General features: G+C 38.6%; 1 protein-coding gene across 1 annotated transcript in view; it reads right to left on the bottom strand.

Annotated features, from left to right (window-relative positions):
* Nucleotides 1–8,119: 8,119 nt before the first annotated feature.
* The window catches only part of slc1a7a (solute carrier family 1 member 7a), a 55,241-nt gene continuing 47,924 nt past the window's right edge, over nucleotides 8,120–15,436 (bottom strand). The window contains exons 8-11 of the mRNA XM_023965426.2: nucleotides 15,125–15,319; nucleotides 11,326–11,460; nucleotides 11,029–11,128; nucleotides 8,120–10,928 (exon numbers count right to left, since the gene is read on the bottom strand). Coding sequence (XP_023821194.1) covers nucleotides 10,665–10,928; nucleotides 11,029–11,128; nucleotides 11,326–11,460; nucleotides 15,125–15,319 — 694 coding nt within the window. The 3' untranslated portion in view covers nucleotides 8,120–10,664. The remainder of the gene's footprint in view (nucleotides 10,929–11,028; nucleotides 11,129–11,325; nucleotides 11,461–15,124; nucleotides 15,320–15,436) is intronic.

The following is a 15,436-nucleotide window of genomic DNA, read 5'->3' as shown; positions in this document are numbered from 1 at the left end:
GAGAGTTCTATTCATTGAAAAATTAATCAGAGTGGTAACTACATCTGGTAGCTTTAAATCGTCGTCTTTAATTTTATACTTTTTAGTAATACTTGATTTAAGTTGCTGATATTCCAAGAAGTTATTTATTCCATGTTTGTCTTGAAGTTCCTGGGGGGTTATGAATCTTCTATCAATAATTACGTGCTCTAGTTGTTTTATGCCCCCTGCATGCCAAGCTGGGAAGTGAATCATTTTTTTGTTAATAAGGATGTCCGGGTTGTTCCAGATGGGTGTCATTTTGCACGGTTGAATTGATGATTTTGATATTTTGAGAAATTCCCACCAGGCTGTTAAGGTGGCATTTATATTAATGCTTTTGAAACAATCCTGCTTTTTTAACTGTTTGGCTAATAAATGGTAGCTGTGACAGGTTGATCTTTCCACATAACGCCTGTTCCAAGTCTAACCATGAGTTGGTTTCTGGATTATTTTCTAACCATTTTAAGATGTATTGTAATCTATTTGCAAGAAAGTATTTGTGGAAGTTAGGTAATTCTAATCCTCCACAGTTTTTTGCAGATTTTAAAGTTTTTAGACTAATTCTTGCAGGTTTGTTGTTCCATAGAAAGCTTGATATGGATGAGTCTAATGTTTTGAACCATTTTAATGGCGGTTGTGTGGGAATCATTGAGAAGAGATAATTAACCTTGGGTAAGATTTTTATTTTAACCGTGGCTACCTTGCCCATAAGGGACAAAGGCAGGTTGGTCCAGCGTGTTAGATCGTCCTGTATGCTTTTCAGTAATGGGGTGTGGTTTAGCTGCACCAGTTCTGATAGTTTGGGGGAAAAGTAGATACCCAGATATTTGATATTTCCTGTTTTAACTGGAATTGTGAGTCTTTGTTCCATATTCCTGTTGAGTGGTAATAAAACAGACTTATTCCAATTAATGGAATAGTCTGATATGGAGGAGAATTCATTTATGATCATTGCTGTTTCATTTACAGAATGTAAATTCCTTAAAAACAGTAATATGTCATCCGCATAAAGACTAATTTTATGATGGCTGTGTTTGGTTTTTATTCCTATAATGCTCTCATTCTGTCTTATTGCTGCAGCTAAAGGCTCAATGAATATAGCAAAAAGAGAAGGAGAGAGTGGGCAGCCCTGTCTGGTTCCTCTTCCAAGAAAAAACCTGTTTGAGGTCTGTTTATTAGTTCTAACTGATGCATTGGGGTTGTGATATAATATTTTGATCCAATTGATGAATGCTTCTCCAAAACCAAACTTCTGGAGGGCAGCAATAAGGAACTTCCAATTAACTCTGTCAAAGGCTTTTTCAGCATCCAGCGATAGTACCGTCATTTCCTGGTTTTTAATGGTGGCAAAGTCTATTATATTAACTAGTCTACGGACATTATCATCCGAGTGTCTGCCTTTGATGAATCCAGTCTGGTCGAAGTGAATTATGTGAGGAGTGATTTTTTCTATTCTCTGTGCTAGTGCTTTGCAGATCATTTTTACATCTGCATTGATTAGAGAAATAGGGCGATAGCTTGAAGGACTAGTGGGATCTTTGTCTGGTTTTAGAAGAAGAATTATGTTGGCTGAGTTCATGTTAGGTGGCATTGATTGGCTCTCATTAATAGATGTGACAGTTTTATAAAATGTTGGTGCCAGTTGTTCCCAGAATTCTTTATAAAACTCAGCAGGAAAGCCGTCAGGCCCTGGTGCTTTACCATTGGGCATAAGTAACAGAGCTTCATGAAGTTCAGACGGCGAGAGCGGAGAATCTAAGTTTGTGATTTGATCCTCATTTAGCCTGGGTAGGTTTACATTATTAAGAAATGAGTCAATACTTTGCTCTGACGGATTGATCTGCGGTGTGTACAGGTTTTTATAAAAGTTTTCAAATGCGTTATTAATTTTGACCGGGTCATGGGTGACATTTCCTGTTTGGTCCATAATAGAGGTGATTGATGATTTTTCTCTGTTAATTTTAAGCTGATTAGCCAGAAATTTGCCAGATTTATTAGAGTTTTCAAATCTTTCAAGTCGTAGCCTTTGTATTTGAAATTGTGTTTGTTTATTAATGATGTCATTTAACTGCAGCTTTAAATTTTTCAGATCTCTCAGAATGTGTTCCTGTGCAGAAGCAGCATAAGCAGTCTCCAGGGTTTTGATTTTATTTTCTAATTCTAATAAATCTGCTTTCTCTTTGCGTTTTTTGTGCGTTGAATAAGAAATGATTTTCCCTCTCATGACTGCCTTTGCTGCTTCCCAAAGAACGCACGGTGGGATGTCTGGAGTATTGTTGAAGTCTAAGAAGGTTGCCCACTCTTTTTTAAAGAATTCAAGAAATTCCTGGTCCTTTAACAGAGACGTATTAAACCTCCAGGTTGTACCAGAGGGTGTGGATTTTTCCCTAGAAATGTTTACAGAGACTGGTGCATGATCACTGATAATAATTGGATGGATATTGGAGCTTTGAATATTTTTTAAAAGAGAGTTACTGATTAATAAATAGTCTAAACGGGAGTGTGAATAGTGAACTGGAGAAAAAAAGGTGAACCCTTTAGTGTTTGGGTGACATGAGCGCCACGCGTCGCAGAGACCCAAATCATTCATGTACTGCTTTAGAATACTTGCAGATCGCCATGTACGCTGATTTGCTGCTGTGCTGAGTCTGTCAAGTTCAGGGTCCAAAACAAGGTTGAAGTCTCCTCCTATAATGATTGTGGAGTCAGAGTGAACTGAGAGTGAGGTGAAGAATCTGTGAAAGAAGGAAGAGTCGTCAACATTAGGACCATAAATACTCACTATACAAAAGTCCTTATTCTGAATGGATATATTAATGATTACAAATCTGCCTTCTGGGTCAGTAACTGTATCCTTATGAGTAAAATTAAGATTTTTATTAATTAAAACAGCAACTCCTCGTTGTTTGGAGTTGTAACTGGCAGAGTATATAACTGGAAATTGTAAGCAGCACATAAGGTGATCCAAAGAATTTGATAAATGGGTCTCCTGCAGTAGAGCTATATCTGCTTTTAGACCATCCAGGTGATTTAACACTTTCAGTCTCTTTGGCTCAGAGCCAAGTCCACGCACATTCCAGCTAACGATGTTAAGACTGTTCATAACTGCTCTGACTGAAAAGGTGTAAAGCTAAGTAGTGCTTGTGTACCAGTCCGTGTGCGCGTGCCCGCATTGAGAAGCGCTGTGCGCGTGAACGTTTTCTGGCTATGTGAGCTGCGTGTCGCGTGCGTCCTATGAGAGCCTGTGTGAGGTGATTGCAGTATGTCGGCGTGTGTGTGCGGGATCGCATGTGCACGCCCCTGTGTGCGCTTGTGTGTGCGCGCGCCCGTTCCGTGCATAAATAAATACTTACCGAGGATGAGTTGCTTCCAGGTGATTTACATATAATGAGGGGGGAGAGGGGGGGGGAGAGTAAAGGAAAGAAAAAAAGAGATAGAAGGGAAAACGAAAACAACAACAAAACAACAATAGAAACATCAGTGGGACTGAGGTGACGAAGAAAAAAAAAAGACTGTTTTCCTGCGATCGAGGTGTGGATTATTGATGATCCGGTTTTCCATTCATTGAAGTAAGTTTAGCGGGTTTCTTCTGGGCAGCGCAGATGTTCTCAGCGCGGATCTGAAAGCCTTCAGCACAGCCAGGGGGTGATCTCCGGGTCCCGGAACAGCCGGCCGTCCACGTAAAGTTTGTCAACGGCCACAATCGCTCTCGAACCAGCAGCAAGATGCTTCCTCCTCAGCGGGAACAGGATCTTCCTTCTACGGAGGATTTCTGCCGGGAACTGGTCATTAACGCTGTAATGCGTGCCTCTCAGTTCCCGTCCGCGGCCCTTCACCAACTCCTTCTGTTTCTCCTTGCTGTAAATTCTTAAAAAAATGACTAAGACAAGACGAAACAGCAAAGAAAATCATTGATATATTTTCTTATGTTAAATCTTCCCTTTTTAGCCACTGTCTGAAATCAGTGATGCCAATATTGATGCTAACTAAGACATTTAAATAACTTTTCTAATTTGTATAGCCAAATGATCGTCCTGAAAGTTTTTAATGTTACATTGTTTTGACAAATGACCCCATAAAGGTTAGCACTTTCACAAAATTACTCAAAATACTAATATTATATTGACAATTATCAAACTATAAATATTCTAGGAACACTCTGAAATAGGAAAAAGTCAAAAACTCACCCATTCTTCTTCTTTTCTCTATCTATTGTTTACTAGCGCATATACAACATCTACAGTTGGAAGAGGCTTGGTGCAAATCTTGTGAATTTTGCTCCAGTTTTTTTCTTTCACTGCTCTATTCCCATAAATGAAAGACTTGGTGTCACAGAATTCCAGATGGGCACGAACTGCAATTAATAATTTCTCCATCACGATCAATTTTTCAAACGCTTGGCACTTGCGTGAATTAAAAGGGACACCAACCATACGTCGCTATCAAATCCGAGTCTCTGATCGTTCAAAGCTCAACTGACCGAGTAATAAACCTTTAGTACGGTAATTGAAAGCAGGCAGATTGAAGTTGTAAACTCTATTATATATTTGGGTGTCCGCATCGATAAGCAGCTGAAATGGACTGTTCATGTAGACTAACTTTGTGAAAAACTTGCCCAAAGACATTTTGAGATGGCTGAGGCTGTTAGGTGTCAGTTCCAAGATACTGATCACCTTTTTCCAATGCTGTACTGGAAAGTCTAGCGAGATACGCAATGGCAGCGTGGTTGGGGCACTTAAGTGTCAAAGATAAAACTAAACTTTACAAGCTACTCAACGTGGCTTTCACGATCTGTGGCTGTAGGGACCATCAAACATTGCAAGTGACATATCAGGAAACAACACTTCGGCTTGCAAAGAAAATAATAAACGACCCAGGTCATTTTCTGTTCCCTGAATTTGAGCTTTTATCTTCAGGCAGACGATTTAGAGCAGTCAAACACAAAGCGAATCGTTACAGATTTTCATTTTTTCCAGCAGCAGTCACCCTGCTGAATAAGAACTGATTAGTTCTTTTTGCAGAAGGAAATCTTTGTAGAGCAGTTGTCCTAGATAGAAATAACAAAATTGGCGTTCTTCTTACTTGTTTTAAGGAACATAATTATATGTATGCATTTATTATTTTGGGTACTAGTCCCTAGTTTTAATAATTGTTGTTGATTAATTTAGGTTTATTTTTGTGAATTGATAATGCATTTTATTGAAATTATTTTCAGCACTGTGGTTTTAAGGTTTCAATTAGATATTTAATTATTCATGTTCTTAACTGTGAGGGTCAGGTCTGGGGGAAATTCTTTTTAATTATGTATGATGTATTTGTTTTATGTACTTTTAGTATTCTCACTCTATGTATGTGATGTGTGTATGATGTTATACAGAGAAGTAGCTCTGTGGCCCAGAACAAATTTCCTCTTTGAGGACAATAAAGTTTACCTTACCTTAACTGGTTTAACTTTCATAGCGTTTTACATGGCCACACGTTTGTAAGTAGAGACAGAAAAAAAACAAAAAAAAGTACAATTAAAGTCACAATTTATAGAGTAAAAAAAAACCATAACTTTTAAGTATCCATGGATTTAATAAATAAATAGATAGATAGATAGAATTAATTCCAAACTCATGGTCCAATCAGTTATGGTGTTAATTAATGCCATTACTGCCATTTGTATCATACATTTGAACAAAGTTGACCAAACTGAGGCACGTTGCTTCTAGAACAGTAAAAAACACTTGTTCTAAAGGGATGTTCACATGGAACTCATATAAATAAAAGAACCAGATTTTTTGTTTATGTTCTATTAAATTTCCTCCATCCTGTCTGCTTTTTTATATGATAAATACAGAGACATTTCTCTTTTGGTTTTCTTTCAGTCCCGTTAACTTGGATCATGTTCTGCTTTCAGGGCTTATGTTTTCTCTCTCACTGTCACACAAAGGTCCAGTTACTAATTACCCTCCGCTGTCTTCATCAGGTTCATCATCCTCAGTGGATTTAAGTGTCAACTTTTCAGCTCTGTTTTGTCAGCTCATTAATTTTTATATTCTTCTGTCTTCTTCCTTTGTTCATTTTATTGGTCGTGCTTTAATGTTTTTTTTGTTAAAGGTTGAATTTTCTGCCTTTTATCCATCGTCCTGGGTCACGATCGATTATAACTGACACTTTTATTTCAACAAATAAGCAGAAACCATGAGACTAAAATCTGTAACATAAATGAAATAAAAAGAAAAAAAAGGGAATAAGTCTTCTTGAGGATTCACAAAATTCAAATGTAAATAAACATTTGGAGCTCCGGTAACTCTGCAAAAGAGCCAAAAAGTTGCACAAATAAAAAAGCAAAGCTTGACCAGTAAAGAATTTCCTCCTGCACACATAAGAGCATTCAATCAATCCAGGCATGTGGACATACACGTGCAAAAATGAACAGTTCATAAACCGAGACAAAGCTGAGAGTTCATGCTGCTAACTGTGTTATCACAGCTTTGATCATTTGGCATGCAATTAAATAATGTTTTAAAATATATGCATTTGACTTTACGAAACTATTAAAGGCATTAGTCAGTTATTACATTTTTTTTCTGTTGCACATTTACCTTTTTTTTAAAAATAAATGTATCTATTTGCATTACAGGGGGCTGAGGTGAAGAAGGTGCAGGAGTTTAAGTACTTGGGGTCAACAGTTCAGTGTGATGGAGAGTGTGGAAAAGAGGTGAAGAGGCGAGTGCAGGCAGGTTGGAGCGGGTGGAGGAAAGTGTCAGGAGTGTTGTGTGACAGAAGAGTGTCAGCAAGACTCAAAGGAAAGGTGTACAAGACAGTGGTGAGACCAGCTCTGCTCTATGGGTTAGAGACGGTAGCAGTGAGACAGAGACAAGAGGCTGAGATGGAGGTAGCAGAGATGAAGATGTTGAGGTTCTCCTTAGGAGTGACCAGGTTAGACAGGATAAGGAACAAGTACATCAGAGGGACGGCTCATGTTGCCTGTGTTAGCGACAAAGTCAGAGAAGCCAGACTGAGATGGTTTGGACATGTTCAGAGGAGGGATAGTGGATATATTGGTAGAAGGATGTTGGAGATGGAGCTGCCTGGCAGGAGGGCAAGAGGACGGCCAAAGAGGAGATATATGGATGTCTTAACAGAGGACATGAAGTTAGCTAATGTTAGGGTAGAAGATGTCCATGACAGAGTGAGGTGGAAAACGACGATTCGCTGTGGCGACCCCTGATGGGAAAAGCCGAAAGAGAAAGAAGAAGATTTGCATCAAAACCCCATCATGTTTATCATTTCACATTTGAACTCACATTCATTTTTAAAGCAGCTTTGATTCATTAACGTACATTTTTAGCATTATTATGCATAGATTTTATTTGTTGTGGTTTTTACCTCTTTTTGCTTATCTGTGGTTTCAATAAAACCACAATTTTTCAACTGAACAACATTAGGGGTTGGGATTTGTGTTTGTGTCATGTTTGTTGCACAAACAATGACAGACCCATCAGGTTTCGCAGTCAAGTAGCTTCCTCTTCCTATTTAAATGTCTCTGTATTCAGTCACGCCACATGTTCCATCTTAGATTCTGTCACATTTTAATTACAATTTTCCTCTTTCTTTAATGATCACATTTATTTATTAAAAATAGTTGCCAGATCTTTGTCACACATCATGTCTGACAGTTTTGTCATTTTCTTGCTTGAAAAAAGATTGAGGTTTCTTTGAGCATCTGCTTTGAATTCCTATGGGTTCTAATCGTTCACCTTCACATGTATCCCCAGTGCTATCTTAGATGACCCCACCCTTACATTGACGTGTTCTCCCTACCATGACAAAGGTGGATAAAGGTGGAAAGATTTCATGTAATCCATGGACACCAGTGAAGATCACAAATCATTGAAGAAAAAAGGTTCAGCGCACTGTCTAGTGGGGTCCAGATGACCCAACTCCCAATGTTAAAGGGCCTAGGGTAGCACAAGGGTTAAAAGTGCTATTTTAATAAAAATGACTATTAATAATCAAGTGTTGGTAAAAATGCATGTAAGTCAATTCTGTTGGACTTGTTTGTGTCTGTTGTGCCCCACCCCCAAAAAATGTACTACCTGAAAAAAAGTCCTTTCGATAAATATGTATATTTTTTCTTCACATTTCCCCACAATACAATAATGCATTTTGACATTTATACATGTATACAGTTTTGTGCTATGACTCTTTTTTTTTCTTCATACAAATACATGATTGCAGCTTTTGAAACACTCTAAAATGGTATTAAAACTACATAATGTACAGAGTATGTCACATCCTCTAGAACGGAGCTCAGTGTGGCCTGTTGTTGCTTCCGCTGGTCGTCTCGACTGTTATGGCAAACAGTGTGCTGCCCTCCTGAATGTTTCCTTTGGTTGTTTAAGGCAAAGACGGATACAGTGAGATTCAAAACAACAAGACTAAGTCGATGGCTCAGACACCCCTCTTTGTGATCGTCAGATACTTTTGATGGGAATCCATGGAGCAGAGGAACGACATGAGCTTGGAGAAGCATAAGCAGAGAAGATTGCGTAAGAAGGAGTGTTGTTGAAGGGAAATCAGGAGACAATTCCGTTTTTCACTCCCACTCTGCATGATTACTGAGCTTGCACCCCCTGTGTCATGGTGTGGTTTTGCAGATGATGCTGAATATAGTCGATTATTGTTCCAAACCCGCAACTTGTTGCCCAAAGATCTTCATAAAGTACGTGTTGTAACAATAAAAAAAAGCAAACATCCAGTCATGCCCAGGACACAACTTGCAGGAACATTCAGACCGTAATAAAAAAATTAATATTTTTTTGTCTTTTTTTAGTTCAAAAAAGGAACAAACAGAAAATGAAATTTGTCTTCAACTAAACAGACTCTCATTTTTTACAAACAGAGGTTTTGCTTGCAGCACATAAACTCACTCCTGCATCTGAAGTCTGCAACACATAAAACAGTGTGAGAAAGGCACACTGATGGGGAATTAATACATTTTTAACAAGGAATGGATATATAATAATCCATAAATTCCTTCATGTCAGAGATTGGCTCAAATAAACATGACAATAAAGAACTGGAGACCTAATTTATCAGTTAACCACTAATCATGGTCGATCTGGATTCTAGCTTTTTGCCTAAAATGTGGGGGTGTACCAGTCCTCTTTAGATTAAATGTAAGTGCTGAAGAAAGCACCCTGGAAACGTGTTATAATGAGCCACACTGCAATTGAACGACTGCACTTGTTCATTTTTATTGATCTAATTTGATTTAAAATCTGTTTTTATTTTGTATCTTGGAAACCGTTTTTGTGTTTTCAGCTCTAGAAACATTTATTTCTTTCAGATTGGCTTCAATAAAACAATAATTCTTGCTGTGTTACACAACTGGAGGAGAAATCTATGGCATAAATGAAAGTCTTAATTACGAGTATTTGGGCCACCATAATAAATAATTTAATTTATGAGAATAAAGTCATACAACTAGGAAAAAAACACGATAACATTATGAGTAAGACTTTTTCTTGTAAAATTATAACATTTATCTAATAATTTTACTATTTTATTCTCGTTCATTTATTTATCTTTTATTTTTATGGTGGACTTAATACTCCATTGTAATTAACTTTTCTAGATCCATTAAAAAAAAAGAAATGACAGTTTCATAGCAATTTCTGGTAACTTCTGACTCTCATTCTTATTTATTCAAAATGTTACATCAAGTGTAAAAATTTAGTAGCAGGTCCTGAACTTTCCACATACCTTACCATATAACGAACAAATTTATTTTTGTTTTTTTTAAGATTGAAAGATATTTACTGGTATGTGTATTAGGGTTTAGGGATCAAACTAGAAGAAGTAGGCCATAATCAGTTCAGATACATTCTGAAAAAAATAACATCATTTCAGGCCATCAGTAAATCCGCTGGTAGACTTTTGATTGAGATGTCTTTTACATTTGAGGCATTTTTGCGACTAATTTATGTTTGCCAATTTGCTTTCTTTCTAAAAAGTATTAACAAATCACTATTTACTTCAATAAAACTCCTTTCAGGAGTTTTCAGTTGGAACAAACAGCCAGGTGGTATTTTCCCCCCACTTTTAAGCAACCTGTTGTGTTTAAATTACAGTTTTCAATGGAAAAGTTCTTCAGGAACCATAGCTCTGCCTATTTTCACAGAAAAACTGCACCAGGAACTTTTAATATCCAATAAAAACATATTGGCAGAGGGACAGATTTGGGAAACCTTTGTTAAAAACATCAATACTTCATAGTCAAACTGGTGAGTTTGATGATAAACTCTGTCCCTGCTTGTTTGGAAATGTGTTGCAGGCTGGAAATGCAGGAGTGGATGCACATCAACCAGGTAAGAATAACCTCTAAGAATCCTTTTTGTTTGTTTGCATTTTTCAGGCATCCAAGCAATTAATATTATTATTTTTCTTAGTGGCTGTAAGTATTTACACAAAAGACAAAAGCAATAAAATGTGGGTTATCACATAAGGTTATGAAGTAAAAAAGAGTCTCAGTTTTGTTTGCATTTAACTTCTCTGGACCTCGATTCGTCTCGGAGGGAGGAAGCGTGGAAACTTGCAGCAGCTTTCCTCTCCTGCTGTTTCTGCAGATACGCTTTTGAAAGCTGCTGCTTTCATACGTTAGTCTCCAGGCCGTTCATGTCCACAGAACAGTGGTCCTTGTCCCTGTGCTCTCTCTTGTTGTGAGAGGCGTGAGCGTGCTTCTTCTTCTCCACTGGCCTGATGCCCTCCTCCAGCTGGATCAGACGAGCCACGTCAGGGGAGAGGTGGTCGTGCTTGCTGCCCGGCGGTGGCTGGTAACAGCCGTTCTTCTGGTTCTGGTACGTCATCATCTGCTGGATGCTTATCATGGGTTTTGTTTCACATATGAGTGGAACCTGGTGGACAAAAATACATCAAGAGGGACTTGCAAAATGATGAAAAGAACCACAGCCTTTTTCTTCCTTGCCCGCTGATTGAATTTTGTCTTCCTCTCACCTGCTCTCCTTCTTTAACAAAGTCTTTCCTGCAGATGTGAGCCATGATCCCCGTTGCCAGAGCGTCCCCCATCACATTCACCATGGTCCTGAAGCGATCCCTGAGTACAGCAGCACAAAAGACAAACACTCTTTTTTTGTCTGTTGACATCTTGATGTACTTTATTTAGTAACATCAGAAAGGCAGCAAGCTCAACTTCTCAGAAAAGAGCGGATCTGCTGTTTCGAGAAAAAAGTAACAGTCTCTGCTGCTTTTTTTCTTCTGTTTGGTTTACTTTAAACAAAAGCTTTTACTCACAAAGCCCAGTCGACGGCAATGATGAGAGTGATGTCATCGGTGGGCAGGCCCACAGAGGTCAGTACGATCACCATGGTAACAAGGCCAGCCTGTGGGATTCCAGCTGCGCCGATGCTGGCAGCCGTGGCAGTGATGCTAAGAAAAGAGAGAAGAAATTAATAGGACACACAGCACGACGGTGTGTTCCTTAAACTTTATGAGCCATTAGTTTTAAGTTACTAATAAAGGTTCTGGGACAACCCCAGGGTTATGCTAACTACACATTAGCTTAAGTAATTGTCAAACCAACAAGGGCTTTTTAAAAATGTCTTGATTAATTTGGAACATTTTTTTTTGTCAATCACTTGCCACTTTAGGAGGCACACCTGTCCAACGCCTCGTTAACACAAATTTGAATCAGCCAATCAAATCAACCATCTGTAGGTTTTACAGAGAATGCTCCATAAAAGAAGAAATATCCAGACAGCAACAGTTCTGTGGGTGGAAATGTCTTGTTGATACCAGAGGTCAGAGGAGAATGGCCAGACTGGTTCTAAAAAGACAGCAGGAACTCAAATAACCACTGGTTACAACTGATGTCTGCAGAAGAGCATCTCTGAACAAACAACACGTCCAACCATGAGGCAGATGGGCTACAGCAGCAGAAGATCACACCGGATGTCACTCCTGTCAGCTAAGAACAGGAAACTGAAACTGCAATTCACACAGGTTCATAAAAATTGGAAAATAGAAGATTAGAAAAACGCTGTCTTGTCTGATGAGTCTCCATTTCTGCTGCAACATTTGGATGGTGGGGTCATTGGATCCATCTTGCCTTGTATCAACAGTTAAGACTAGTGGTGCTGCAATAGTATGGGGGATATTTTACTATCACTCTTTGGGTCCTTTAGTCCCAACTGAGCAACACCACAGCCTACCTGCGTATTGTTGCTGACCATGTCCATCCCTTTATGACCACAGTGTACACATCATTCTGATGGCTACTTCCAGCAGGATGAGGCTCCATGTCATAAAGCTGGAATCATCTGCGTGATGCTATTATGTGAATATGGACAAAACTCTCAGGAAGGTTTCCAGTATCTTGTTGAATCTTTGCCACCAGAGATTAAGGCTGTTCTAAAGGCAAAAGGGGGTCCAACCCACTAGCAAGGTGTACCTAAAAAGTGGCCAGTGATTAGACAGTCATGGATGTGAAAGCTTTTTCAAATAGAAGCAGTTCTTCATAATTTCATGGTCCGATAATGTTCTTTTTTTCGTTTGGAGAATTTAAAAAAAATATCCCCTTCATAGTGTTTTGATTAACAAACCATAGAATTCAATATGATCCATTGTCCCTACGGGACTAAATATGATTAAATTCTGTCAAGGAGTTGATCATTTTACTAAATCGCCTTTAAGTTGTAGAACCTATTTTAAGAGAGGTGATCCGGGAGGAAAATCTTCGAAAATGGGCATTAACGTTTCCGATGTGGAACTGCATTTTATTTTTCTTCAATACAGAAAAAGAGATGAGGGAAGATGGAGTGGCTGTTCTTTTCAGACGACTTTCAGAGCAGACTGATGGTGTTATTCAGCAAGTTGGGGTTGAGGTTGGGTCAGTACACAGATGGAAAAGCGTACTGGTCAGCAGCCAAACGTCACGGGAACGGGGCACGGACACAGAAATTATTATAATTCTGCCGTGACATGAAAGATGAGCAATACAGGTCACATGGGATTTACCACCAGGGGATTATTCACTGGGGAATGTGCACAGACTGCAGCCACTGAGAAAATGTCTGCTCTCAATAATATTACAGTTGGGTCCTGCCACTGAATCAGATGGGGGTCAGGACTTTTTCTTAGAAATGGGTTGGGGGGCTTCTTGAGCTCGCAGCTGAAAATGTTGGTCTGCTGGTCGGGGGGTTCGTTGTTGACGTCTTGTCTGTTTGAAAACGCTGAGCTTCAGAAATCAGATCAAACTAAGCTCATGCGAGGCATAATCTGTGCGACATTTACATTTATGAGAATCTAGCTAATCCCATAATAGCTTTATTATTCAGAATTAAACTTAATATGCGAGGCGACGGTTTTCACATGTGGCCCTGATTGAACCTCAAGCTTGCTTTCTCTTTGGTTTGAAGTCCAGCAGAATAGTGAAACGTTTTCTTTGTCAAAGATTTGATTTCTTTCAAAATGATCCAGAAAATTGAAAAAAAAAGCTATTTCTCATAAATTGTCAGTATGTTCCTTTAATATTGCAGAAACAGAAACGCAGAAACTCATAACTTGATCCAGTCAGAAGTGGATTAGAACAACAATGCAAAAATATAAAATGAAATAACTCAGTAGGTGTAGGATTGTATATGTTCGCTTCTTGCCACTCCTTTTCATCAACAAATCAAACTCTGCTTGACTGTGGTTAATAATCATATTACATGACCCTAATGTGACCTTAGTGTGTATTGTATGCATTATTGCAATAAGTTCTATTTATGATTATAAGTAATTAAAGTACTTTTTTTTAATCAATGCATTTAATTATTTCTGTAATGGTTTTAATATATCTGTGGAATTTTTTTGTTGCTGTTTTGTCTACAATCAGTGCTTAAATTTAAACAATAATTAAATCAAATATTGTAGTTAATGTGAGGGAGGTGTCAATTATCAGAAATTAACGGACAACGCGGAAGCCTGAACCGTCCAACACGAAGCGCAAGACATTTTTTGTCCTTTATTCTTGTTATTTGTTCGGTTTCAATCACTTTTTCACAAAAAGCTGACTATTTGATACGTGGTGTGGCTTGTCATCATAATAACGATAACATAGCATCAGTACAGAACGTTCACCTCAACGCTTGTTTTTGTCCAGATGTTGAAGTAAAAGAGTTTTTTAATGAAGCCTGCGCAGTGATATAGAACATTTGAGCTATGCGATCGGAACTTCTTTTTTAGGTATACATTGTCACTTTCCATTATCACCTTTTATACCATGGTTGGGGTGAATACTCAATTCTGATTGGCTGCTGGGTGTGGATTAAAAAGTGATAATGCACAGGATGGTTCATGCTTCCACAGCGTGCATTCATTTCTGATAATGCACACCTCGTCGACCATTAACCCTTACTTAATCCACACCTAGCTGCCAATCAGAATCGAGTCTTCCCCCGGACCATGGTATAAAATATAATAAAGGCTGTATTTGCATTGCTTAACTGCAGTTAAAACATTTATGATTGTTTTGAAGTGAATTTTAGTGTGGGGGTTGAGGTAAGAAGACAGAAAAAGATGAAAAAAACTGTAAGTAAACTGTGCTGTGAAATGCAGTGTAATCAACAATGTTGCCACATCACATTTTTATAAAAATTCTAACACTGGTGCAACCAGTGCATAAAGTTTGTCTGGAGCCCCGTATGGACACCGCTAAAAATGTATGGAGCTCTGTTATCTTTTTGTTTCATGTGAAAGGAAAGGTCAGCATTCCCTCCTGCCTCTGTAGGCTAATATTCTCCCTTTTAAACTCCATTTCCACATCTTCACCCTGAATTTTTGCTGAACTCATGTACTACAATGCTGAGATGAAAGCTTTAGAAAACACACACAAAATAAACATCCATTAATGCGAATGAGAGACTGAATGATGGCCTGTAATTTCTTCGAAGGCTGTGCCAGTTTTTCTCTGTGTTTTTAGTAAAATGGTCTGAATCTGAAAGAGGTTTGCTTTCTTTACCCACATTTTTCTTTTTCATTAATATTTCTAAAAGGTACTGGGATGCAACAGGAACTAAAAAAGCTGTGTTTTCAACAGCGATCACCTCACCTGATGGTGATGATCTGGCCAAAGTCCAGTTCGTAATTGTTCACTTGAGCGATGAAGATGGCTGCCACCGCCTCGTAGAGAGCCGTGCCGTCCATGTTGATTGTTGCCCCGACTGGCAGCACGAAGCGAATGATGCGTCGGTCAATGTGGTTGTTCTCCAGGAGGCACTTGAAGGTGATAGGCAGAGTGGCAGAGCTGTAGAGACAATCAGCAACAAGCAGCTCAAAGACAGCTAAAAAAACGCATCTGTTCTACCATTATCCCATAATCACAATCAGCGTTTGAAGTCTCGTCTGGGTGTGAAGTATTGAT

Source organism: Oryzias latipes, chromosome 17, assembly GCF_053564925.1.
Source record: "Oryzias latipes strain Hd-rR chromosome 17, Olatipes_Hd-rR_3.1".
NCBI lineage: Eukaryota > Metazoa > Chordata > Actinopteri > Beloniformes > Adrianichthyidae > Oryzias > Oryzias latipes.
Note: the sequence above shows the minus strand (reverse complement) of the source record. Positions and strands in the feature narration are given on the sequence as shown.